Source organism: Diospyros lotus, chromosome 1 (assembly GCF_014633365.1).
Source record: "Diospyros lotus cultivar Yz01 chromosome 1, ASM1463336v1, whole genome shotgun sequence".
In the NCBI taxonomy this organism is placed as follows: Eukaryota; Viridiplantae; Streptophyta; class Magnoliopsida; order Ericales; family Ebenaceae; genus Diospyros; species Diospyros lotus.
This window is the reverse complement of record NC_068338.1, coordinates 37910810-37938573: the sequence shown is the minus strand read 5'-3', so window position 1 is coordinate 37938573 and position 27764 is coordinate 37910810. Positions and strand designations below refer to the sequence as shown.

At 36.0% G+C, this 27764-nt stretch overlaps 1 protein-coding gene across 4 annotated transcripts; it reads left to right on the top strand.

Annotated features, from left to right (window-relative positions):
- The first annotated feature begins 171 nt into the window (after positions 1 to 171).
- LOC127800008 (probable protein phosphatase 2C 60) lies at positions 172 to 27502 on the top strand. Of its 4 annotated transcripts, none has more exons than XM_052334386.1 (11): positions 172 to 599; positions 1822 to 1944; positions 3154 to 3217; positions 7552 to 7660; positions 9132 to 9285; positions 12297 to 12422; positions 12584 to 12707; positions 13330 to 13406; positions 14337 to 14389; positions 14902 to 14956; positions 27343 to 27502. In XM_052334386.1, exons 2-11 carry the CDS (start codon positions 1828 to 1830, stop codon positions 27364 to 27366), a joined length of 903 nt encoding a protein of 300 aa, XP_052190346.1. In that variant the 5' UTR covers positions 172 to 599; positions 1822 to 1827; the 3' UTR covers positions 27367 to 27502. The 4 variants fall into 4 exon arrangements, with proteins under 4 accessions (XP_052190346.1, XP_052190339.1, XP_052190354.1 ...); XM_052334379.1 differs by lacking the exon at positions 27343 to 27502 and adding an exon at positions 15621 to 16108 and having other exon boundaries at positions 173 to 599; positions 1826 to 1944; XM_052334394.1 differs by lacking the exon at positions 27343 to 27502 and adding an exon at positions 15156 to 15540 and having other exon boundaries at positions 173 to 599.
- Positions 27503 to 27764: the final 262 nt, after the last annotated feature.

Sequence of the window (27764 nt, the reverse complement as noted above, 5' to 3'; positions counted from 1 at the left end):
TACATTTGATTAAACAAAATAATTTTTTTAAAAAAATTGTATTCCAGTTTACTTGGCGTAACATGAAGGGTTGGATGAGTCCTTCGCCTTCGCCGGTTAGTTTGATTGAGGAAGACATGTGGGCCAACCCTAAAGCCTAGAATGCCGTCCGACCCAAACAAATCCAATCCCTTCTTCACCCTCTCCTCATGTTCATCCAAACAGGGTGTTAAAGCTTAGGGGAACACTGGAGAAAACCCTGAACTCTCTCTCTCTCTCTCTCTCTCTACCTATCAATCTATCAATCAAATCCTGCAAACCGCAGAGAAATCAGAATTAGTCATCTGAATTTTCTGACCCAGTCCAACAGATCACACAACTCTCTCTCTCTCTCTCTCTCTCTCTCTCTAAGCTTCTCGTCTATTACACTGCTATCTTCAATTCTCTCTTATTATCTATCCATTTTCTTGATTTCTTCTTCTGTCCCTCTCCAAATGAACTGAGAATTTTTCTGCTTTGCTTCTCGATTCGGCTGAAGATTCGGACCCTCCTGGTGTGATTTTTTTCGTTCTCGTTTGTCTCCGAGAATCAGGACGTTGTAAGGACGCCCAATTGGGCATGTAAGTACTTATATGTCAGTTTTATTTCTGTAGCCAGTCTTGATTGCTTGCCGTCAGAAGAAACTAAAGTGGAATTATGGTGTAAATGTTCATTTTTACACGCATATAAGTTTAGTTTCCTTCAATCTTAGTACCTCAGCGCCAGTGCTTCGTGATTTCATTGGATCTTTGTAATTGGACACTGGATGCGAAATTGAATTTAATTCAGTCTGGGTTGGGTATTGTTTCCACTGTTATCTGTACACAAGTATTCTCCTACTCAATTACCATCTGTCACAGGATCTTCTGGGCTGATTTAATTTTTTGTTTGAATTTAATTTGCGATTCACTCTTGGGACATGGAACGTTAGTTGGGTTATGCTTCAATATGCGTTGGATTTGTTTTGGCAATTTGAACTTCTGATCGGTGTCAATTTGCGTTTGTTATTGTCTATTTACTATAAGATCACCAGTCAGCACAGGTTAAGTTCATTTCAAACAACCTGTGAATAACCCTTTGTTTGGTGGGGGTGGTAGCTCAGAACCCAGAGGTTAAGAAAGGAAAATACAAACAATGACCTTAATTGAGCCTTTTATTTAAAAAAATAACTTAAGTTAAACCTTTTTTTCTTTCCGGTTTGTTTCAGGCTTGGTATTTAGTACCATTTTCCCATTTTTTTTGCATTTCCTGAGCAGTTACCAGTGATTTGGGCTTGTAAAATTTCTTATATTAAATGTGTGGTGATACCATAGGTATCAGTTCTTGGTTATTTGGGTTTGTCTGGTGGTCCTATTGAAATGTCAGTACACCTTTTCAGGGAAAATTCTCTTAGGAATTGATTAAAAATGCTAAGAAGACCAGGGATCCAATTGTCATTTCATAACCTTTGTTTTGGCTGAAAGCAATGGCTGCTTTTACCAGGGTCTTTTTCTTATTTCTCCCCCTTTTTAAAGTACACTTAAAATGTATAAGTTTGTTTAGTTTCCTTTCTTGACTTTTCTTGGAAACCATGGGGCAGTTAACTTTGCGTTAATATATTAAGAATACGCCTGAAATTTTCCGCGAGAAATTGCTGTCTTTGTTAAATGAACATCTTTTCTATTTTTCTTATTCTCTTGGTTTTATTATTATTATTATTATTAATTTTTCCCTGGGGGTGGGTAGGGAGGGTAGGACTTTAAGTGACTTTTGGTTGAGGGGTTTAATTCGAATGGTTTGTGACTGAGGGCTTCTTGGTTCCAGCTAGAGATGGGTATATATCTCAGTTCTCCCAAAACTGAAAAATTTTCTGAAGATGGTGATAGTGGTAGGCTCAGATATGGCTTGTCATCCATGCAAGGTTGGCGTGCCACCATGGAAGATGCTGTGAGTGAAAAAATGACTCTCCAATCTTTATTTATGTTCTTTCTCCCTCTCAATTACATAAGATTTGTTATGTGCAAGTTTAATTGTATGCTTATTTATTTATTGTTTGTTTGTTTACGCAATCGCTATCATGTAATGGACTAGGTTTCATTTCTTTTCTGTTTAAACCTGGAATAATTTGAATGTGAATTTTGGTACATAGTGGGAGGGGGTGCAGACAGTTATGGCGTGTTTTCTCATAGATGATAATTTTTGTTTGTTTAGTTTTCTGTGGTCTCAAGGCATTCTGCACTGAAAAAAGAGGACACCTTACTCAGAAAAAAACGAAAAAAAGGAGCACACCTTGTATGTGTCTGAGACTCATTTGACACTGTACGACACTTAAGCATAAAAATTAGAGATGAGTGTAAGACTTGTACCAATGAGAGAAGTGTTTATTGTTTAATAGACAAGAAAATATTACAAGCTTGAAGAAAATGATTGGAAAACCAGTAATGAAGTATAAATACTGTATCTTTTAACCTATTAATCCTTCTTCCTTTGGGCTTTCCTAGTTTTGGGAACTCTAAAAGGAAAAATACATGCTTTTCTTTTCAGTAGTTTGCATGTAAATATTGGGAGTTGTTTATCAAAATAAAATATAAATATTAGTATTTCTGTTTAACAGTTTTTTTCCCCAACATGTATAATTTTGAAAACGGAATTCACATAAAGATTTAACATTTTAACCAAAATAAAAATATTTAGATTTTTGTTAACACTTTTTCTAATACTATGATATAATGAAATATAACTTTTGTAATGCGAAAATGAAGAAACAATTATTCTTTGCCATTACTTGCAGTTGTGTCCTTGTCTTATGCTCATATTACATCGTACTTTTATTACGTGTGATGTGTCCAGTCATACATCTTGTAGTGTTAAAATTTTTTCTTGCTACTAAGATGCAATTGCATGAAATCTTAAATCTTAGACGTTTCAAAGAAGGGCTAAAAACTTTTAGTATAATCAAATGAATTATATTTCAAACTCACCACTGATTCCTATTTGTTTTTATTCATTGTGCAATTCAGGCTATGTTTTTGCAGTGGTCATTATTGGCATACTCCTTTTCATTTGTTTGTTGAGATAATATCTCTACCACTTAGTTTTAAGATTTTATTATTTATAGTGGTTATTCACCATGCGCTCTTAATGTTAATTTTTTAGCATGCCGCATATCCAGATCTGGACACTTCCACATCATTCTTTGGTGTTTATGATGGCCATGGAGGTAAGGATCAAAAGGTTCTCTTTTATACTTGTTGTTTTAATATGAATATACCTTCTGTCATAATAGAGTTTGGGTTATTTTGTTTAACTTGAAGTAGCAATATTGTTAGTCACTGCTATGAATATTATATGAATGGGTTTTTGTGCAGTTAGGATTTGCATTTTTCTTATTCATATTCTTTTGGCAGTTCATACTTTTACATGCTTTTGATGCATGTATCTTTATTTATTTAAAAAAATATTTTTATGCCTTTGCAATTCAATGGATTGATTCTTCAACCATATGGCATTTTAAGATGAAATTATATGTTTTATTTTGGAGAACAGATTGGTTATGAGTGCAAAATGGACAGCCTTAGGGACTACTAGCAGATACAATTTTGTCTATATTCTTTTTTGCCTTTACAATTATGGATGAAATTTTGTTGATAGAACAGGTCTTAATTATATGAACTAAGGCTTTGAATTCCAATAGGAGCCTGTAGTCAATGTTTTAATGGGAAAATAAAGTTTGCAATTCTAATTAGCTTTGAGAAGATTTAGGTTGACCATTCCCCAATGAAGTAAGCATATCTCCCCTATCATATTTTGCTATACATTTATTTTAATTGCATTTACCATGGTTGTATAATATGTAGGCTCCATTCAAAAGCAGTGTGTGTGTTTTTTCAAACAGTTTTTTGACGTGTACCTCGGGTTTTGATAGGAAATTGGAAGAATTTGAGGGGGAATTAGATTGAAAGGGAAGGGAATGCAGCAAGAAATGGGGAAGGATTATAGAGAGAACAGCAAGGAGGGGAGATTAGAGAGAAATCAGGGGGATCGGGAGAGAGTTCAGAGAGAAATTGAGAGAGAATTCATGAGAGGGAAATTAGAGAATTCAATTATCAATTCAAACATACATTCTCTAACTATCTTAGCCTATTTATAGGTTGTAAACTGAAGGTATAACACTACAGTAGCCTACAGTACAACCAAAAGAGAAATACACTACAATAATGTATTACTAATCTATCATTGGGGATCGTGGGGGTCGTGACAATTTTTCCCTCATTGAAAGAGTTATTGTCCCCAAGAACGTACATCGAGTAGCCATTGCTTTTCATCCAATCTCAATTTTCTCTATCTGGTTTATTCTTCTTTCTTTCTTTCTCCTTCTAGGCCTCTTCCTTTTCACTTTTATGTTCCTTCTATTCTGCCTTTCTTGCAAATGTAAAATGTATTCTTCAAGAGTCTTTATACAGAGATTATGCCAGTGAGTTGTAATGATAAGTAGTCCAGCAACAACCTCCTCTTCCATCCTCTCTCGGACCTTGTGGCAGTCCTTCTGTTCCGTTCGCTTAAGCTGTTCCTTCACTGCCAAAACCAACACTAGGGACTGTTTGATACCTACTTTAACCCATGCCAAGGATGACTCAGCTTGCTTCAGAACCAAAGGCAAAGGAACAATATCCTTAGGACCACCTTCCCCAAAACCATTCCTCCTAACAGAAGTCCCAGCGAAAGAATGTATTTTCTCAACCTCCAGCTTCTTCCTTTGATCCAAGTTCTCGTTGAATGCCTGTCCAAGTTCATTAGCCTTAGGATCAGTTTTTGTAGAGCTAATATAAGATTGTTCAGGCCTTAATTGTTTAATCAGACATTCTTTAACTGCATGTGGACCATCACAATCTTGACCTAGCCTAAGATAGATGTTATAGGCATTGCCACTCTTAGCTCCAGCCCGTTTCATAACCAGTTTATCTAATGGATCAATGTTTCATTCCAAATCAGATCGTTCCTCAGTTTTCGGTAAGTCCAAAATATGAGGACGGACTTCAGCAACAATATCCGCATAGATGGATGGTTCTTTAGTCAGATTTGCCTGATCCAATGCTATTCTATCAGCATCTTTTTCTTTATGTTTGCCAAAATATTCCTGAGGTTCACTCTCATCAACTCTCTCCTCCAAGAATTCTTTGTCATAGTCTTATTTATCTGACACCTCTCCTCTTGACTTATAGAAAAATTCAGCTGGAATATTGACTTGATACATCTGAAACAACATCACCCCAAAATTCTGCATCTCCTCGCACATTCTGTTGACTGCGTCCTCAAACTTCTTTTCCATTGCTCTTCAACAGTCAAACTTGAATTAGGAGCAAGCGAAGTCAATGGTCACAGAACAAGTAGAATCTGCTTTGGAACTTGCTTCTATGAGTTGGCAGAATTTTGCTAGAAGCTGTTGATCTAGATCACAGTTGGAATTCGCCTACCTTTGCTTGCTGCCGAGATAGCTAGATTAGATTCTCCTCTAAGATTGCTCTAGGAGTTGTCGAAATCACATCCAAGAAGTGTGGGCTAATGGACTGGAGTGACTGAACCTAGATCAACTCCAATTTTGCCTCCAATACTCGCCTAATCCAGTCGCTCAATCGCACCTCCAAAATTCGAGCCTAACCATTAAGAAATTGTTGGAATCACAATTAGAATCGCCACACCTTTTCGCCTTCAAAATTTGTACAAGAGCTTGTTGCTGAGATCGCCTGGCTTGTATTGTTCGGAAATAGTCAGAATTCACTAGTGATCTACTGTGACCTATTGCAATGATCACAATCGCTATCTGCTTCCCAACCCAATCGATCTGTCCTGCTGAAATTGCTGCAATGCCTCTGAAAGTGATTCTATACCTTGCCTTCGACAACCTAATCTAGCCTCCAAGATTCACTCACTTCATTTCACCTTCAAATTCGAACGAGAGGTGATCGGCATTACTGTATTGTTGAAGTCTCCTAGCCTTCTTTCGCCGCCGCGATCGCTGGAATTTTCAACTTCTTGTGATCTAATTGGCTTAGTTCAGCTTCTTACAAGGCGCCTCTCTTTGTGACGCCTTCAAATTCGGAATCGCTTGGCCTGCTTGTTTGCAATTTTTGACCAACGCTTACTGAATTTCACAACCGAGAGTCAATTGTCGACTTCGTCTTCAAGACTCGGTGCGAGAATTACTTGCTCGCTCGTATCTCTCGGAATCGCTGAAATCTGCAACTCAACCGCTTCCGCTAAGAGTTGCCTGAATTTGCTTCAATGACCGATTTGCTCTGCTTCGAATCTGACTTGATTACTTCAAAATCGGATCAGACAACTATTGAATTCCCGAACATGTGCGTAACCAGCTAACTTGCATGACCCTTCATTATATTATTTGCAGCTATTATTCTTAAGCTAACATTTTGGTGGCTGCCTTACTTGAAAAAGGAACTTACTGCGTTGCACCCATCAAGCCTTGATCCCTTGACCTCCTCCATACACTTGAGCACTCAACCGCTGGGCTGCCACTACTCTTGTTATAAATTAACTCATAGCCAATGAATGACTGCTCTAATACTAATTTGTCGTGTACTTAGGGTTTTGATAGGAAATCGGAAGAATTTGTTGGGGAATTAGACTGAAAGGGAAGGGAATGTAGCAAGAAATGGCGAAGGATTACAGAGAGAACAACAGAGAAGGGAGATTAGAGAGAAATCAGGGGGATTGGGAGAGAGTTCAGAGGGAAACTGAGAGAGAATTCATGAGGGGGAAATGAGAGAATTCAATTATCAATTCAAACATACATTCTCCAACTACCTTAGCCTATTTATAGGCTGTAAACTGAAGGTACAACACTACAACAGCCTACAGTACAAGCAAAAGAGAAATACACTAAATACACTACAACAACGTATTACTAATCTATCCTTGGGGATCCTTGGGTCGTGACACTTTTTTGCTCAAGTAAAAGTTAAAGGTGTTGCCAAGCAAAAAAGATAGAGGTGTTTGGTAGTTGGATTTTTTTGGTTTAAAAAAATACAAACAAGAAACAAGATATAATAATGGGTTTTTAAAACCTCCCAATTGTTTGAAAAGTATTAACATGCTACTACAAAAATGACTGGCTAGCAAATACTCCAGCTTAATCAGGATACTGCCTTCCCTGTTAACTTGTTAACTATTTGTGCTGTTCAAGAGGTTGAGTCACGCTTGTAAGTGCTCTGGTTACTGGAAAATTCTAGCATAAAGGTTGAAAAATTGCCCCCATGGGACATTCACAATGAGACTGCTTCTGAGAAGGCTGGTTTAGGTTTGAATTGACTGACTTAAATGGTACTTCATGCATCGGGCTTTTTAGTGTCACCTGGGTATACTTTGCAGGGGTAGTCCAAAGGCCCAGCCTTGGGAGGTCCCATATTATATGCACGAGAATTAAAATAGAATAGAATAAAGAATCTGAACAACTCGGCAATAAAAGGAGCAAAAATGGAATCTTGTGTTGTTTCTATGTATAGTTTATTGATATCCCCTGAATCTTCTACATTGCAGGTAAGGTTGTTGCCAAGTTTTGTGCTAAGTTTCTCCATCAACAAGTGTTAAAAGATAAAGCATATTCAGCTGGAGATATAGGAGCTTCAGTTCAGAAAGCCTTTTTAAGGTTATTTTCTTATTTTCTCTTTTTCAACAACAACAAAAACACACACAAACTCATGTGAAAGGGTGAGACAAGGAAAAATCCGACATCCACTACCCAAATGTACTAACTTTGGAAGGGATGAGGTGCCTTGATATCTCATGTGACTACAAGGTCACCCCACATGTGGCAAAGGAAAGCACAGGCACGCAAATGCATGGGTATGTTTGTGTCATGGAGAGCAAGAGATAAACACACAAGCATGAGTTCTTTATTTGAAACTTGACTTGTTGTCTTATTTGCCATCACACCAATAATGATGTGATATCTCGCTGGTAAATTTTTTTTTTTTAATTTCTTGGCTGGATGATCACATCTGGTATTTGTTGGGGAATTTCTTGTCCTTCCTGCACATTAAACATACGGAGCTTCTCTTATTGAGATAAACTTTATTTTTGTGAATTTTTGTATCATATTTCATTAGTTGTTCCATATCTTGACTGTTATTGTCAGGGAAGTTGATGATGTGTGATCTGTGTTGTGAAGTTGTGATCTTAAGATAGTTGAAACCAACAACAGAAAATACTACAATTTTTGCCTTCTGCCTTCAGGGGTCTCTTTGTACTTACGATAAATGTCTTGTTTGAGATCATACTTTTTTAACATTTAGGAACTATCTACTTGTCCAGTCTCATGGTTCAAAGATGATCTGAAAGGCAAGGTGCTTGGGGCTACATAAGAGAAGTGCAAGTGCTTCCCCTGAAGAGTGGTACTTGAGTGTAGTGAATGTTTGCTTCTCTGTTGTGCACTTCTGGACCAGATATTTACACTAAATTCCTTTTTTCTTTTTACATACAGCTCACTATGTATTATAACAGATATGTACTTGTACATATAAAAGGCTGATCCCTATTGTTTGTCTTGCCATTGCGGAATGCTGCAGATGTGGTTTAGTCCTAGTTCTTGCTGTCCTGTCACAAAGCAACTGCTCTTGGACTTTGTTCTTGTGCCATGCTTGTCAGCCCAAGCTTTTGCAATTGCATCATATGCCAGCACCTTAAGAAATTTGACTGTAATGGTTCGGTAATTGAGTTACTGGTTTAGCACTTTGTGAAGCTCAACTGTAGCCTAACATTTTGCTGAAGTCACCTGCATCATATGTGCTACTGCATGGGAGTATTTTATTCCCATTTTATTACTCCATCATGTATCTAAGAAAACCCAAAATTAAGAATAAATGAGCCAAAACTTGAAAGATATCAGTGCTGTTGCCTACTCTTGAAAACCTTCCACTATTCTAGGCATAATTCTGTATTCTAGGCTTTTCATATCAAATACAGACTGAGATGTATGTATATAAGAGCGTTTTGTTTTAATGCTTAAATTATTGTCAACTCTGGTATCCTTCATACATAAAGCCTATATTTGGACTTTACATGCTTTTGATGTCATTTTATGCTTGTTCAATAAATTTTAGTTCAATTTGGTTCTGCAGAATGGATGAGATGATGCGTGGACAAAGAGGATGGAGAGAATTAGCCATCCTGGGAGATAAAATAAACAAGTTTACTGGTATGATTGAGGGTTTGATATGGTCTCCAAGAAGTGGGGAGGGGAATGACCAACTGGATGATTGGGCTTTTGAAGAGGTACTTTCTTGCACTAAATGATGATATTAGAAATTGTTCTTCATATCTAAGATCCAAGCTGACATCTGAAATCCAATTTTCCCTTATATAATTGGTATGAGATTATCAACTTCATAATTGGGGATTTGTAGCTGGACGTAATTCATCTCAATGATATGAAAGGTGCAAAGCCATCACTTACTGTGGTTTGCAACATTCCACATGATTTTCACTAATGGGTGCTGAACATGTATCTTTCACTATTACTCTTGCCTTTTCATTCTATATGTGTGGTAGCATGATTTGTTAGCAGCTTACAGGCATTATGTTCTGATTCTTTCCTTCTTGCTCCATCTTCCTTACCTGATTACTGACATGAAAATATGTGTTTAGTCCATTTAGTTCTGCAGGATATTGTGTTCTCTAGTGAAACACATCAGATGGACCCTTTTTTGCTTATGGTTGTATGTCTAGTTTCCTCATTGCATTAGTGATTAGGTTCCTAAGGCTAGCCTAGCGTTTGTAATGGAAATTGGAAGGGATCAAGGGATTTAGAGTCAGAAATGGAGGGAGATTAGAAGAGAAAGGGTGGGATGACGAACAGAACTGAGGGGGAACAGGAGAGATCGAGAGAGAACAGAGAATTGGGAAGGAAATCTGAGATTCAGTTATCATCCAAAACATAACATTCTCTAAGTGGCACAATGTATTTATAGGCTGTTCCAACCTATTCAACTAAAAGGTTCAAACTGCTACAGCAAAGTACAACTAAAAAGAAATACATCTAATATCTATTACTGCTATACCCTTGGGTCATGACAATTTCCCCCTCCTTGAGAGAGTTCTTGTCTCCAAGAACTTGCACCAACTGGCCCATTGCTTCAGTCAATCCCGACTTGCTCTTCTTCTTCCTTTCCATCCTCCAGTCCCTCCATATATAATAGCTGTTTTTTGCACCGGTGGCCTGGGTTAAATTTTTCTCCACATTAGTAGCACTGCCCTGCCTCTCTTTTGTTCCACTTAGAGAGAGTTGGCTGAATTAGGGTTAGTATAAACCCTATGATTTGGATTTCCTTCCAGCTCTTGACTGTTTGAAGGATGAATTTTGGTTAGGAGCTGGTGCCTCTTCATAATGGCTTCTACGGTTATCTCCTGTAGTCTTGCACTTTCCGCAACCTGTTTGACAAACCTTGGCTGCAACATTTTGACCGTTGGCCTTAGCTCTTCGTTCAAGCAGCTGATAAAGCTTGGAACAAAGTAGGCTTCGCCTAAACTGGGATTGAGATTGATCATTAACAACTTAAGTTCCTCAAATTTCACCTGATATTGCTGGACGGTGCCTTCTTGTCTCAGCTTATTGAACTCCTCCACTACATGTACAAGGTTCCGATCACCAAATCTGGCACAGAAATCTTCCACGAAATCTGTCCAATTCTTGTCAGTTTTTAATCTGTTCCAGCCTTGGAACCAAGAATCCGCCACATCATTCAAACATGCCGATGCTAGAGTAACCTTCTGCTGCTCCAGTACTTGATATAACAAGAATAACTTCTCACAGCGTCTTATCCACCACCGTGGGTTCTGACCCTCAAACATCAGAAGATCGAGCTTAGGCATAGGGAATTGAGGCTGATTAGAAGTAACCATAATCCCTTGCCTTCTTTCCGGAGCTCTTTCCTCAAAGATCTCTCCGTTGGCAGCAGGCTCCACTTTCAGATCTAATGAATCTGCTGTCCTAGGAGCTGGCCCAAGTCCTGGAAGGATTGGATCAGTCCTTTCCCTAGGAGGAAAATCATGTGACAGCCTCACCTGATTCTGCTGAGCAAACATCATCATGAAGGATTGGATCTGTTCACGAATTTGATTACCATCGTCATCGCACATACTGCCTTCGCGTTTGCATTGCTTCTGCACGCATCTGGTTGGTCGCTGTATCAGCTTCTTCTCCATCGTCTCTTCCATCACTCCTACTCAATTCTGCAACTCTGACACGGAGGTGGTCACCTGCAGCAGCTGCCGCTTCATCTGCTTCATCCTGGTTCCATCTGCCATTATTGTCGCTGATCTAGTCTAGATCTAGGCCAAGGAGCGTTGCTTTGATACCAAATTGTTAGGTTCCTAAGGCTAGCCTAGGGTTTGTAATGGAAATTGGAAGGGATCAAGGGATTTAGAGTCAGAAATGGAGGGAGATTAGAAGAGAAAGGGAGGGATGACGAACAGAATTGAGGGGGAACAGGAGAGATCGAGAGAGAACAGAGAATTGAGAGGAAATCTGAGATTCAATTATCATCCAAAACGTAACATTCTCTAAGTGGTACAGTGTATTTATAGTCTGTTCCAACCTATTCAACTGAAAGGTACAAACTGCTACAGAAAAGTACAACTAAAAAGAAGTACATCTAATATCTATTACTACTATACCCTTATGACAGTGCATTCAGTTTTCCCTTTCTCACACCATCATGGTTGTGTTACTTTGTTATCAGGTGAGCAATTTGGTCAAATCATGTAGTCTGTAGCATTTATTATACCATGCCATATAGGGTAATTTCATCTTTTCCTTAATCAAAATAGCATTGCAAAGAGTAACCGTATGAAGCAGTTCATCATTGATTGCTGTGCTTATTGCCTTTTCTTTTATCCTTAGTATGTCACCTAGTTGGGAGTAGGGCTTGTTATTGTTGCTGTTCTTATGAATTATAGATAAATGCTTAGTTTAGGTTAGATATGTTTAACAGCCATGTATGCATTGAACATTTTCATGGCTTTCATATGTTTAACTGCATTGTATATTACTCAGATTTTCTGTCTCTGTTGTATGTTTCTCAGATTAACTATATTCCTATTACTGATTCATCAGATCATATGTTTAACATTATGGTACATGCTTCTCCTTAGATACTGAGTAACTTCTCCTTGTTGATTTCAGTATGCTGTGTGTAACACTTGCATGATGAGTTAGTTATTCTATTACTTTATTTTTCTCTTGCGTTGTATCTTTTTTATGCATTTGCTTGAGTCAATTTTATCAGGGGCCTCATTCTGATTTTTCTGGACCAACTTCTGGGAGTACTGCCTGTGTTGCAATCATTAGAAACAACCAACTTGTTGTTGCCAATGCTGGTGACTCTCGCTGTGTGATATCTAGGAAAGGCCAGGTAATGTTCAACATCTCATTTTGACTTGTAGGGCATAGACAGGCCATGGTATTTAAAGTCTTGTAGATGTATAACATATTTATTACAGGAAATATATCATATACTTATGATGCAAGATGAATTGCATGTTAATTGGTCTCAGTGTGGTCCCTTTTAAACAGGCATATAATCTTTCAAGAGATCACAAACCTGAACTTGAGGTTGAAAGGGAAAGGATCTTGAGAGCTGGCGGTTTTATTCATGCAGGACGAGTTAATGGAAGTTTAAATCTTGCTAGAGCTATAGGTACTATAATACCCTTTCTCTTTGCTATTTCCTCTTCAGTAGTTTGACTCTAAAACTTGTGTGTTTTGAAGTAAAATGTTTTCCTATAAAATATTTTACTTATTTTCCAATGTTTGGATAGCAAAAGCATTTTACTTAAAAACGTAAAAAAATACTTACCTCTCAAATTTTGGTAAGTCATTTGGTTTTAAGATAAATTAATATTGCACTGTTTTAACAAAAAATCACATATATACACACAAAATGTTATTAGATCTGGTAGTGTTTGGATTTTTTTACATAAAATATTTTACATGAAATTTTTTGTAAGCAAAACTTTTTTCCCACACAATGTGTAAATATATTGTTTCAGTATATATATTTTATATACAAATGCAAATCTAGCATTTCTATGCACTTGAGGGTAGATCTCATTTTTTATTGAAGTCTTTTAAAATACACGCCAAGCACCAGAACATAAAATGAAAATAATTTCTTGTCTAAAATCTTTTTATGGTAAAGGTATTTTCCAATGTGAAATATTTTATAGTGAAACACACGTAGCCTTGGTCTATAAGCCAATTTCATATATAGAGAGATTGTATAGCATGAAACCTTTCAGTCTAGTTTCTTTTCGTTGCAGGTGACATGGAATTTAAGCAGAATAAGTTTTTGCCTGCTGAAAAGCAAATTGTGACTGCCAATCCAGATATCAATACAGTTTGTATTTCTACTCCCCTTGCAGATGTTTTTTTTGACATTGTCTTTTTCTAAAGAGTAGATGTTGATTGTCCATGGGCTTAGAATTAAAAAGAAAAGTAGTAATGCACAGCATAAATCTGAGTCCATTTTTTGGAACTTTTTTTTTGATTGTATCCTTCATAAGTCTTGTATCATAATATCTATGTAGGGCACAGAGCAAATATGTATTGTGGTAAATTATTTGTTGGCAAGTATACTTTCCAGAATTTCTTCTATAGATGCATTTTTGCTTTTATTAGCACTAAATAGTTGTATAATGCAGAAAATTAGTTAGTGCTAACATGATAAGCTATAGTTGGTTTATGTATGGGCAAGATTTCCTCATTTTGAGAAGCTAGAAAAAAGAAAAAGATTTTGTTCTCATTACTATAGTTCTATTCTTGTGCAAGTGAATTTTTCAGGTATAAGAGAACTATCAAATTTCATGTTTCTATACTATATCTTGATAGCCTTTTGCCCACAATTTTCTGGGCTTGATGTTTAAGCTTAAAGATATTTCCTGGAGTAACTTTTTCTTCTTACACAGTTAGATTAGCCTTTCATATTCTTATATCTTTCTTTTTATCCATCTCTACTGCACTTTCAGTCAGATCTCAATTTTGCTCCACTGCTGCTGCATTTTGATTGCAATTTGAAAATTTGCATAAGTTGAACTTGACTCGCCCTTTTCCAGCTTGTATATTGATCAAATATATATATTTTTTTTTTGTGGAACTTTAAGCTGTTAAACATTTAAAGTTGCTTGTATGATTTTCTTTTTCTTTTTCTTTTTTTTCTCCACCTTCCCCTTCACTCTTGACCCAGAAAAAGAAGTAAATATATAAGCAGTTGATTTTGTTTCTTAACAAAATTTGTTTTCCTCAGTATTGATACCTATTTTATATATAGGTTGAGCTTTGTGACGAGGATGATTTTATGGTGCTGGCATGTGATGGCATCTGGTATGCATCCTTTTATAAGTTTTATTTTTTTAATATATTGTCCATTAAAATAATTAGTTGAAGAATGTATCTGAAATTGTCTACAAATAACGGCTATATCACAGTATAGAGTTTTCTTTCCTTTAATGCATTTCAGAATGGGTTCATTTCTATCCAAGGGAAGTCATTCAATCTATAAATAAAGTCAAATGTTAGATCTGCAATGACTGGTATCCTAGTAGCCCATATTATGCAGAACCAGTTGACAGTGTTTTAATTCTTCCTGCATTTTAATTAATTCCTGTTCTTATCCATATAGTAATTGTTTGGCATGAGAGGATGAAGGGTTTTCAGTCCATGCTTCTTTACTTCTGTATTGAGTTTTATATTAAAATTTTCTCATGCATTTTTAATTGATCTCTTCATATAAAGTGTGAAAACTAGTATTTTAAACCCCTTGTAATTTACATAACAGTGGAATTGTTGATCCATATGGTCAAATATCTGTTAACATTGGATTTCAAATTCTCCAGGGACTGCATGTCAAGCCAGCAGCTAGTAGATTTTGTGCACGAACAGTTGAAAGTGGTAAGTTTCTGAGACCATTATGTTATGTTTCTATTGATCTAACAAAATTTTGTGTAGTTCATGTTGATACTGCTATTTTGTTAGAGAAGAGAAGTTAAAAATCCTGCCCCATGAACTAAAGATTTTGATACTACTTTCTGGAGTCACATGACATGAGCAAGCTTATGCAAGATTCTGTTTCTTTTTTTTTTTTTCCCAGAAAAAGAAGTAAATAAGGACTCTTCATCAAATGATATGAAAATTGAATGATTAAAGAAGCCTGTGTTGTCTGTTGGAGTTGCTGGTGCTTATGCAGACTTGTGAATTTAGGTGCTTTTGTGGGCAGCGATATTACATTTATAGTATATGAGTTTTTCTTGTATTGATCTTCATAGTTTGGGCCGTTGTCGTTAACAGAGTGAAATGTTTCCTATGTGCTACCCACCTGATGTTGGAAGGTGTCGCTGGTTTGAACTCTGTTAAACATCTTGGGAGGGTTGAATACAAAAATAGCTCAAGTTTTGCAGTGCCTGATGTTCATCTTTCAATTCCTTGGCGCCTCCCCCCACCCCTCAACCAAAAAAAGAAAAAAAAAAAAAAAAGAAGGAAACAAGATCAAGCTGGTGCTGTATCTGTAAATTTTGGATGACTTTTACTGTTTGACAGACCCATTGAAATTGTGCAGGAAAGCAAGCTCTCACTGGTATGTGAAAGAGTACTTGATAGGTGTCTGGCACCATCAACTGCTGGTGGTGAAGGATGCGACAACATGACCATGATTCTAGTGCAGTTCAAAAAACCCATTCAGTCTTCTGCTGCTGCTGCGAACTCTTCAACTTCTGATGTAGCTGAGACTGAATCAAAACCAGGGGAGACTGAATCAATCTAGTGAATCGAAACAAATTACTGTTTTGAGCTGTACTCGGAGAAGATTGAAGGATCCCAGACAACTTGTACAGAATATGTGAAACAAAGTTTGTTTAATCTACTGTGTTCCATTCTCATCATTCCATGGTTGCTGGCTTTGATAATCCTTGTCTTTATATATAATCTCGTATCAGAGTATTACTTGCAGCACCACTCAAAATTGATATGAAGAGTTTGTTGGAAATGATTATATGGAATTCTGCATCTCAATGTTGCCTGGAAGATGAAAAATGCCTTTATAATGAATTCGTCTCTGCCTTTTGCTTGCCTTTATTTGTTACGCTGATTTCCTCACAATAAGGTAATGGCAATGTATCACTTATCTTTGTTATTGTCAACTAAAGGGATGCAGTTAGATTTTTAATAACCTCAACATCGATTGATTTGTATCATCAAACATACATGTGTATCACTTGCTGCTGTAGATGAGAATAGTCATGACTATATATATGCGATGGCTACAACTCTACTTGATGTAAAAAATAAGTGGAAGTAGTGTGCGTTTCCAGAAGAATGAAAACTAGATGGAAAAATAAAAGCTATAAAAATCTTTCTTGTCCATTCCCATAAAACACATCCCTTCTACTCACTCAATTCAGTTTTAAATTTGACTCCATTTAATGTCTCTTCATAATATACACAGCCAATAAGGAGGCAGTATTTTTATAATATTTTATTTTTTTCACCTTTTTGAATTCTTGATGAATATATATATTATATATATATCTTTGGATTTTTTTGTTCTATTTTTTACTGATTTTATAACAATGTATTTAATTTCTGTTTTTCCCAACTCAGATAGGAAGTTAGGAACAACACAAATGGACTTAAAAAAGTAATCTGAAAAGAAATATAAAACACTCATGACATTTTTAAACAGCCCTTTTGTAATCTTATTTTTGAAATTATCGTATCAGTTATTTCAAACACCAATTACTAAAGTACTAATTATTCCAACGAGTATAGTTACGAGTAGTTATAATTAATCAGTAGTAATGATTTTTGTTAATTAATTTTATTTTAACACAATTTTAAATTTATCATAAATATTGTGCTTTATCTCTTTACACTTTATAGATAAGGGGTACTTGCATATTTAGAAAGAGTAAGGGAGGAAATGGTGTTGGAATCACAAAGACAGCCAAGTCAAACCTCAAATTTCCATTAGTAATGAAAAAAAGGGGTGGAGGGGGTTTGTATATGTTGTTCAGGTCGTTTTCTTTTTTATTTTTAATTTGGATAGGATTTATGTTGGCTTCATTAGCAAGCTTGCGTAGTTTGTGAGTCAGCTCCAAAAGAATAAGTTGCATTGGAATCAAGAAACTCCTATAGAGTTGATAATTGCATAAAAGGTAACCAATGATTTGGTCTAAATAAGGTAAGGATATGATATCTTGCATTGCGAGAAATCATATCTTAATATATGATGTTATAAAGTACCTATTCTCGATAACTTCACATGAAGAAGTAGATCAAAGGGAAAGTACTTTCTTTGAAATAGAAAGAGAAATTCCCCAAATTCTTATACCCCTGAAAGAATTGATCTTGAAGCCTTTGGATCAACGTTTACTTCAAAGGAGACTCTTGGGAATGAATTCATGTGATTCTTATCCCATCAATTAATTAATCAAGCATGACGAGATGTTGACATTCCCCATGTTACGATTCCTTCTGGTCTATTCCCGAGTTGGGTTAGGGGAACATTCGAGCGACTGTCTTTGTGGATCCAAATACGCTTACAAAGTGCACGTCTAATAGAGACTTCACAAAGGACCCCACAAGCAAGAGCGGTGGAAATCTCAATAATTGGCTCAAGACTAAAGGAGAACTCTTTCGTAGCCTCAATTGTTTTATAAGAAATCTTTGTTTGGGTTGCATGTGAAAAGCACAATTAGACTTAAGCATTAAGGAAAAGAAAAAGAAAGATCAAATGCAAGACTAGGTTTCACAAATGAATGCCCTGTTGTCAGGATAAAGGCTACAAGCTAAGCTCAAGATGAGTGCATCGCAAGACCAAACAAGTTGCTCCCTCCCCTTGTAGTGGTGACATCAATATTTTAAGTTAAGTCATTTCCTAAGACGATTCCTCTTATTCTACAATAATCCAAGCTACAACTTCACGAGTATACTCGAAATCGATCGATTCCTAAGCCATTTGTTCTACCCTTTCGGTAGACATTTGCCACCCACTAGAGCAAGTAAGACAACATATAGTGAATTAACTTAAAAGTATTGCAGATTTTGACATAAAAACTAAGGTAATGAATCGCAAATGACTCGATATTTGGCTCGACAAAAACTCATTCAAATTTGTTTATTAAGGTAAATGATTTGAGGTTGGGCCTAACTTTGAAATTTGATTTATAAATAAGACGAGTTTAAACTCAGTAAAAGTCGACTCGTTAAAATTAATAAACATGTTCGATTAGAGATTAATAAGCATAATCAATTAAAAGTTCGTGAATAGCTTATGAACAATCTCATTTATAAATATATTTATTTATAATTATATAAATATATTATTTTACATAGAGTTATCAAATTTTAAATTATTATAATAATACAACTAAATTTAATGTGGTTAAACTAATTATATATATTAATTTAATCATTTAACATAATGTAATATATATATATATAAAATAAAGCAAAATAGCAAATTAAGTTTAACCAAACACCAAATAGATAGTTGCCTAAATTAAAAATCTTAAAAAGTGAAGAAGATTGAAGACTAAAGAGGAAACAAGCACCTGTAGCCACTGCCACCATTGCATGCCATTGCACACTGCCTTCAACTGCTTTGTCATCATCTGTTGTGCGTTGTCTTTGCTTGCTGTCGCTGCACACACCCATGCTGAGATGTCGTCTCCTACTAGCATCGCTTGTCACCACACACCCCCTATCTTCACTTGCCGCATCTCGTTGCCATCTTTTTGAAGCCCTCTCTACTGCCATGACTAGCCATTACACACCTTCCTCCCTCTTTATCGTTGTTGCACACCTTTTCCTTCTATGTCGTCGTCGCACAATCCCTCATTTTCTTGTGTCAAGCTTGAGTTTAGGCTCGGGTAGTAGACGTTAAAGCTCGATTTGTTAACCTTTTAATGAGCTAAGCCCCATGAACCAAGATCAAACTCGAGCTCAAGCTTAGAAACTAGCTCATCGAGTCGAGCCTGGGCTTAGTGAAGCTCAATTCGATTGCAACGCTACTAGAAACAAATCAATACTTTCATGCTCGTTGGCCAGTGATAGTATATAATAGGCTTCTTTCTTTTCGTAATTAAACATGAAGTTGTTGGTCAATCAAGCCCGTATCTTGTGATATCAATAATTGAAGGAGTTTCATGCTTGTTGATAGCCTGACTTTCTTATTTCTAGGACTTTCTCCTCTTCTCTTGCTTTTTGAAACAAAAGACACTACCCTTGCCATTGCTCAAATTGAATGTTATCTATTTTTTTTTTTTTCATTTTATAAAGGCTTCCTGATTAGTAATTAGGAATATTAGTAATCCTAAATCTTAGTAAAAAATAATTATTTACAACATTAATTTTTACTTTTATTTTTTATGTGGACTTGGAAATAGAGGGTTTTTTAGAGGAGATAAAGGTTCTAGGTTGGATTTTTTTTTTTTAGATCAAATAGGACTAGTTAGGTAGATAGAGATGGTGAAGTCTAATAGTTGCTTCGATGTTTAGCATGACGGATTGCTCAAGTGTCAAAACTAAGTGATGGTTATTTTTCCTTGGCTTATCCAACCAACGTTTCCTCCTTTGATGACTCCTAGTAGAGAAAGCCTAAACTTGCCATGTAGATTGAAAGGAAGTTGGGGATGGACATAGATCCTTTTGATAGAAATGAAATGATATGGTATACACTAAAAGGGGGATGAATTGGTATAATAAAAATAATTTTTATAAAATAGAGATGTCATCTGTGAAGACCACGGATTCGTTAAGTCTTAAAACCTTAAAATGGCACAATGAGGTATCAACCGTGTAAAAAAAATCTCTTCTTGTGAATGATGAATTAGAAATCTTTATGAATGAGATGTTAAATATACAATTTAAGTAGAGGATATAAATATGCTAATAATAGAAAACAAAAACAGAGAGCACAAACACACAAGAGACGCTGATTTATAATGATTCGACTTTCCAAGCCTAGTCCACTACCTTAGCTACCCACTGAGGATTTTGAAATAAATCCACTAACAACCCCCTACTCAATCTAAGTAGGTGCTCTAGTTCGTGACTAGAAAATGTACAAACTTCCCAATCTAATGGGCTCTCTAGCTTACGCTAGGTCAAATACAATAAATGTGAGAATGAGAATCTAAGAGTACAACTCTTAGTTACAGGTTCTTTCCAACAAAAATAAGAGGCTTAAGATGGATGCAACAGTGTAGATACAAAACCTCGAAAAGAAAATTATAGAGAGAATAAAATTTAAAGCTCAGAGAAAATTCAAATGCTCAGTAGTTGAAGATATTCAATGTGTTCAGCAGCTTTCAAACAATTCTTCCAACTTCTATTTATAGTTGATGGCAGATAAATACAAAAATCCAACCGTTGTGTTGATTGAGCGAGCATTAAATGCGTAAAAAATTAGCTGTTACAAGTTTCTGTAAAACAAACTGTCGACAGACTAAAGAGCTTAGTCTACTATATTTTCAAATAAAATTAAGGCATAGTCGACAGATATGTAAGCATAGTCGACAGATGAACAACCAAATCTATTGATAGTCGACAAATATCTTCACATAGTCGACACATCCAAAATATGAAGAAAATTTATAATATCATACACACACATAGTCGACAGAACTTGCACAATAGTCGACAGATGCTTAGGCATAGCTGACATATGCGAATCGCATAGTTGACAGTTGCCAGGCATAATCGATAGAACGTAAGTACATAGTCAACTATTCACTTAGAAAAACTGAATACTTATCATCTCCTAACTTTGTTTCTTTTGAAAATAAGTTGAGATTATCAAAATGATATTGAGTTTTGTTGCCCAGAAAAATACCCAAGAGGGGGGTGAATTGAGTTTTTCAAAAATTAATAATTTTATCTCTTTTGAAAACTCTTAAATTTGTGATCTTAATATATGGTGATTGTAGTATAATTGAAATCAGTAAAATCACACAACCACACAGAACAGGAGAAATTTATAGAGGTTCGACTCTAAAGAGCCTACTCCTCTCTCTCAAGACTTAGTTTGAGGCTCTCTCAAGACTTAGTTTGAGGTTCTACTAGGAAAAATCAACACTAGCTTTTAATTGGAGCTAGAACCAACATACAATCCTTACCTAAGTAAGAACCACTAGCATACTACTAGCAAATACAATCCCCTCACACAACAAGTGAGTAAAAATAACAAACTTACAATTAGAAACAATTACAAACAAGTTACCAATGATTGAGAATTCTACCAGCAGCACACTTTCAGCACTTCGAACCTTCTCACTTTTGTTTGAATGCTCTATCAAGTTTGTTCTATCTTGAGTCTCTATATTTACCCTATATATATATATATATATTCCAAACACACTAGCCATTAAAGAAAATGTTAATATGGAATTTGAAATTTAAAAAATGTTTAAACTTTCTCAAATAATTAAAAAACATGTATCACCTTCAATTCAAAATAAATTTACTTTTTGCATGAGAAATCAATATTTGAAAATTTAAATATAAGTTTTGAGACATAAATGATTAAAACAAGAAAATATGTCTAAAAATAATTCTCATTTAATTCAAAATAAATTTACTTTTTGCATGTGTAAAAGAAAACATGTCTAAAATAATTCCCCTTTAATTTAAGATTTGAAAATTCAAATATAAACTTTTGAAATATAAATGATTAAAACAAGAAAACATGTCTAAAAATAATTTTCCTTTAATTCAAAATAAATTTATTTTTTGCATAACTAAGAGAAAACATGTCTAAAACCAATTCTCTTTAATTTAAAATAAATTTATTTTTTGCATGAAAAAGAGAAAACATGTCTAAAAGTAATTCTCTTTTAATTCTAAATAAATATACTTTTTTCATAAATAAGAAATCCATTTATCAATAAATAAAAATTTAAACATAAACTTTTGAGACATAAATGATTAAAACAAGGAAACATGTCTAAAGATAATCCACTTTTAATTCAAAATAAATTTACTTTTTATTTGAAAAAATATATATTTATATCATAAAAATATTTTTGTTATCATCAAAATCGTATTTACTTACCCTTAAGCTTAACAAGTTTGAATTTAAATACTCAAACTTACTCATATAGATTTAAAAATTAATTTTCATAACAATGAGTCATTATCAAAACTATTTGAATTTTCAAGAGTAAAATATCACCTTTCGCCTATCTGGAGTGTTAGAAAAATAAAGGAATGATTTTTGTATTTATTATTTTTTGATCATTAAAAGCAATATTCGATAGCACAAGGATCTCCTTATAGCAACTTTCACTACGATAGAAGTCGACAATGATACGTGAGTTGAGTTTAGAGCATTGAGAGGACCTTTCCTTAGTACGAAAGGATCGAAAATGACGCACCTCTAATGTACCAGTTATCATGCCTATCGCATTTCGACCTCGAGGTAGCATGTTGGGGAGACACACTAGATGTAGCAACTCCCTTGATTAGGGGTTGTGACTCCTCTATCCCAACAATTGATGGATTCCTAATTCTCCTAACTCGGCCCACGAGAAAGGCTCTTCTTTCTGGTATACATCAAATACATTAAATGCCCCACAATCAGAATCAAAAGAGGATGGGTCAAGGGGGGGTTCGAGATGAATCCAAGAGTACACACACGACTGAATTTGATCATCTTATGATGGGTTGTGATATGATGGAGCCAAAAGAATAGACTATTACTTGTTACATTGGTGGGCTATGTCCAAGAAAGTCGGCCTCACATTTAATAAAAAAATAATAATAAAGAAAGAAAGAGGAAAAACCAAGGCTAGGCAATTTCATTAGAAAAGTTCTCACATGTGCATCGTAATAGATTGATCAAAAGAAAAGAAACGATAAATACGTTAACTTATAATTTTAATCAATTTCATACAAATAAAATTAAGTAAAATGCTCTTCCATCTCTTATAATTTTGGACATTTACGTGACGACTTGAAGTGGTCTAAAAATGTTCTTAAAAATTTCTATGGTTTATTTTTTTTTTCTTACACACTTATTGTGTTGCAAATAACATTAATTAAACCATTATTAAATTAAATTAATCAAATCCCAACAAAAAATAAAACTAAAAAAAAGAAGAGAAAAACTAGTTCTTCTTCGGCAATTCAATTAAAAAATCAGCACGGAGTCACTTTAGACGGGAAAATACGCGCCGTTTCATAATCTAAATGTTAAATCTGATGGAAGCTCAAGACTCAATAGAGAGGGAGAGAATGAAGAACATGCTGGTCGACGCGCCAAACCCCCAACATCAATTGAGAGATTGGCAGCGTCGCCTCCGCCACAAGATCAACACCATCGAACTCCAAATCAGAGGCAATCTTTTCTTCCCATCTTCGATATGTTTGCGTCTTGAATTTTTTGTTAACACCTTTTTTTTTATTTAGCTTTTGATTTTGTAAAAAATTACTGAACGCCGATTGTTGGATTCATTCTAGTTTATTTTGGGATGTTGCTTTGATTAGATGCACAAAGAGAAGTGAAATACATGGAAAAAGCAATTAGAGAAGTGAAAGGTACGGAAAAAGCCATCAGAGAAGCTGCCAAGAGGAAAGATATGGGCTCTGACATGGTAGGGCCCAACCTCTGATCCATTTTTCTTTGTTCAGTTGCAAGAGAATTTTGTCCTATTTGGGCAACTCTATACATTTTGAAAAGTTCAAGATATATATATATATATATGTGCTATCGTGTGTTCTGAATTTTGTTGTTTCGTTAGATGGTGGAAATGTTCCCGGCCGGAGGGAGGACGTCGAGGGGAAACCAGGAGTGGGGGATTGCGAGGGAAATGGAGGAGACGAGGAGGACATGGGAGGAAATCGTCATCGCCGAGATTTTGCGCCGGCGGGAGCTCGAGGAGGAGGTGATCCGGGAAATGATAGCGGAAAGGGAGATTTTCCCGTGGCGGGGCAGCGAAGGGCTGTTTCCGGAGGATTCCTTCTTTCCGGCGTCGAGTAGAAGGGGTGGGATTGGGATTTTTGAGGAAAGGTCGGCGGTAATTGACGGCAGGTTGCCGTTGATGGGGCGGCCGGAAATTGGGGTTCTTGAAGAGTTGCCCTTCCAGAGAGGGCCGGCAGCCATAAGAGCTCCTGCCAGCAAACCGATCGTTAAATTTAGCAAGGAACAAATACTCCAATCGGTGAGTGGTTACTGCATCTTCTCTAATTTTGCTGAATTTTTCGATTTCCTTGGCATGCTTGATCCCAATTGTATAAGATCTAAGGTTGGTGAACTCAATTTTTAAATGAATATTACTCCCATTTTCTTGTTGTATGCTTAGCCCTGTGGCAATTAAATTGATGCATTGACCCCTTTTAAGATCACGTAGCAATTTTTGGATGATGATGTTTCAGCCACCCTTAAGAGGAAAAGGATTTGGTCAAATCCTTCGTATTTGAATGGAAATGTAGCAATGCAGCCCAACAGCTATAATGTCCTCTCGAAAACAAAACTCCATATTAAGCTTCTATTTTTCCTCCATATCAGTATGGTCGTTGGTTGTGTAGATTATTGTCATCCCTTTCTTCGTAAGAACTTATAGCCAATAGAAAATAGTGAAACTCTCTCAGATCCAGAGGCGCATTAACACTACTAGAAGATAGTAGCCTCTGGCACTCTGCCATGAGCAAATAGAAGAAACAGTAGAAACACTATATATCTGGGATTCAACTAAGTCCACAATGAGTGTTCACGTTCAAGAGAAATTGTCCGACCTCAAGTAGGGGTCTACGATGACTAGGATTAGCGCTAACCTCGAGCCAGGCATCAGGCCTATGACAATGGGATTGACAAACTTTGTTGTAGATCTTATTGATGGATAGGATCAATCAGATGAATGAGAGACCAAATAAATCCCTACAAGAACGCCTCAAGCATCATGTGATGATTAACTGGAAGGCCTTAACAGTAGCTCTGAGTTTGTATGCCCTAGCATATGTACATTCCATGAAGTGCCTACAAAAGTAGAAGGAACGACTAACTGGTAGGTAGGGCATTCTCCCACAAATAACAAAAGGATCTAAAAAGAAACAGGATACATGACATGAGTCACATGAAAACAGTGAATAGATAGTGAACGCTACAACCTAGGGAGACAGGGCACGCAATGTAATAAAAATAGAATTCAATGCAACAAAATAAGATGCAATGATCAAAAGATAGAAATATCATCATAACTGGAAGGCACAAGCCCGAGTTTCAGTGTCGTTAAACTGACTACATATATACGATCATGCCACGTGTGCTGGCCCACACACGACCTTAGTAACTACTTGCTAACAAGGGTAAATGCACTACACATGATGTTAGTAATCACTTGCTAACTAGAGTAAACGCAGTGCACCACAACGAACAATCCTGATCTCAGCATCAATGCTCTATATGGTTCGACTCTCAAGTATAAGCATGAGTCATGACAATCTCAAGTTAACAAATATATGAACATGTACCCGCAGTAAAGCACCATTGTCATGTCATTAGTGCATTGCTTGAATAGATCAAGTCTCAACCTCTACACGTCAATTATGTATGTTCCATATGTATCATATCTTATGTCAGAAATGAACTTTTGTTATTGAGTTTTCTGATATATTCTGGATTAGGTGAATATGCTTTCTTTTTTCATCTTAATTGATAGACAGCATTTGTTTTATTTTTTTGATTAGCTGGTGTCACATTCAGTTATAGTCTATATGATATTTATGTCACACTTCCATTTTACTTCTCAAGGTTTGTGCCATAAGCTTTAATGACTAAGCTTGAGAGTTACGGAATTACTTACAGAAAAAAAAGTTTACGGAATTAGGAATGGCAGGGGGTCCGGTACAAGGCAGGTTTGCCTTAATCCTACCACAATTCAAACAGGAAAACTCTCCATGCCTGAACCATACGAGCATCATGTTTTGTTTGTAAAAGAAAATTCCACACCATTTATTTATTTATTTTTCTATTAAATCCATTTCCATACTCATCTATTTGAGTTAAATTGGTCTGATTGTACTTGTTTAGTTAGGTATTTGACACCAATAAGAAACTAATACGATTATATGAAAATTATATACTTAAATGATATTTTTGTTTTCCTAATAAAATCTTGAGAATAATTATTATAAATAACTTTATAAATAAACATTTAACTGGGTCGGGTTCAGGGAAAATTATATTATACCCAAATCCTACCCTTAACTCATATCTGATTTTATTGAGCACTCTCATACCTTATTTCAGGTCCCGTCTAGAATTGATATCACCAGTGGATTTTATGGTTCATGCCAAAAGTGTTTTGGACATTTTTGTCCTTGTCTGTCTTGTAAATTTTATTTGATCTACCAAAGTTAATGTTTTGCTAAGCTCATATCTTAAAAGTTATGGATTACTCTTATGGAGGCAAACTTAAATACTATAGGCCCTTTACCTAACCTCCTGTAATGTATTAGAAGACGAGTCCCACTCTGCACGTTCAAAGATTTGAGGTTTTTGTTTGCATCACGTTAACAGGGTTCTGGTTTTCTCTGCTCACCAAGGGTAGACCTCACATCCTACTTTAAGGTTAGATGTTTCTGGTACCATGATATCAGATAATGACCTCATATAAACTTGTGAAAACTATATAACGAGTACACGGATCCTATTGGATTCAAGCGATTACAGACGTGTAAACGTCCAACGCTTCATTGAAGGCAGCCCTTATGATGGTCCCACAAGTACATATTGCGGGCTCTGCCATTGTCTTATTTAAGTTATTGTAAGTTATCGTAATCCTTCTCATATCTATTAGGAGAAGGGGGAAGAAAAAAAAAAGATGTCATTATCATGTGGTCTTCTTGTCATCATCACTGTGATACTATGATTTTGATGCAGGCCAAGTCTACAAACTCAAGCTTTGTTGGGGTAAGGAGGAAATTTGAACCACCAATAACTGAAGGTGGGAATGGTACTCCCTCAGTTAATTTGAGCAAAAAGTCTAAAAAGGAATGGTATTGCGCTGTTTGTCAGGTGATTGCCACCTCTGAGCAGGGTCTAAACAATCACCTAAATGGAACGAAGCACAAGGGAAAGCATCAGAAATTATCAACAGTGAGCGATAATGACAACTCTGATGCATTGGCTGAGGAAACTAGAAGTTCTAATGAACTGGTATTGTCCATAGGCAATATGAAGCCAAACAAAGGCAACTGTAGAGATGGAAATCTGGTAGAAGTGAATGATTTTGATGCTATGAAGGAGCATAAAGTGCAGCACAACACGGATTTGAAGATGAGAGGAAAGCAAGCTGAAATGCAGTTGAACACCAATTTCAAATGCTGGTGTACAATGTGTCAGGTTGGGACTACAAGTGAAGCGTTGATGACTGCTCACCGGGCAGGCAAGAAGCACATGACTTTGTTGCAGAAACTTGGTGGTGCTGTCATAGCTATAAAAAACATGCCAGGTAACATTCACATTCAATACTTTGACAAAATCAGGGGTACAGCAGTGAAGGGAGTGGAAGAATCACTTGTCAATGAAAATGAAGAAGCAGATAGAGCGGTTGCTGCTCAGAAATAGGGTGCTGCTGGTATTCAGTGCCTGTCAGCATGCACTAAAGAGCTCAAAGACCTCTCTTAAAGATCATAGTTCAAGTGTTTCAACAATTCTGTTACTCTTCCCATCTGAAAGGTGCCCTCTGCAAAGCTTGGATAGCAA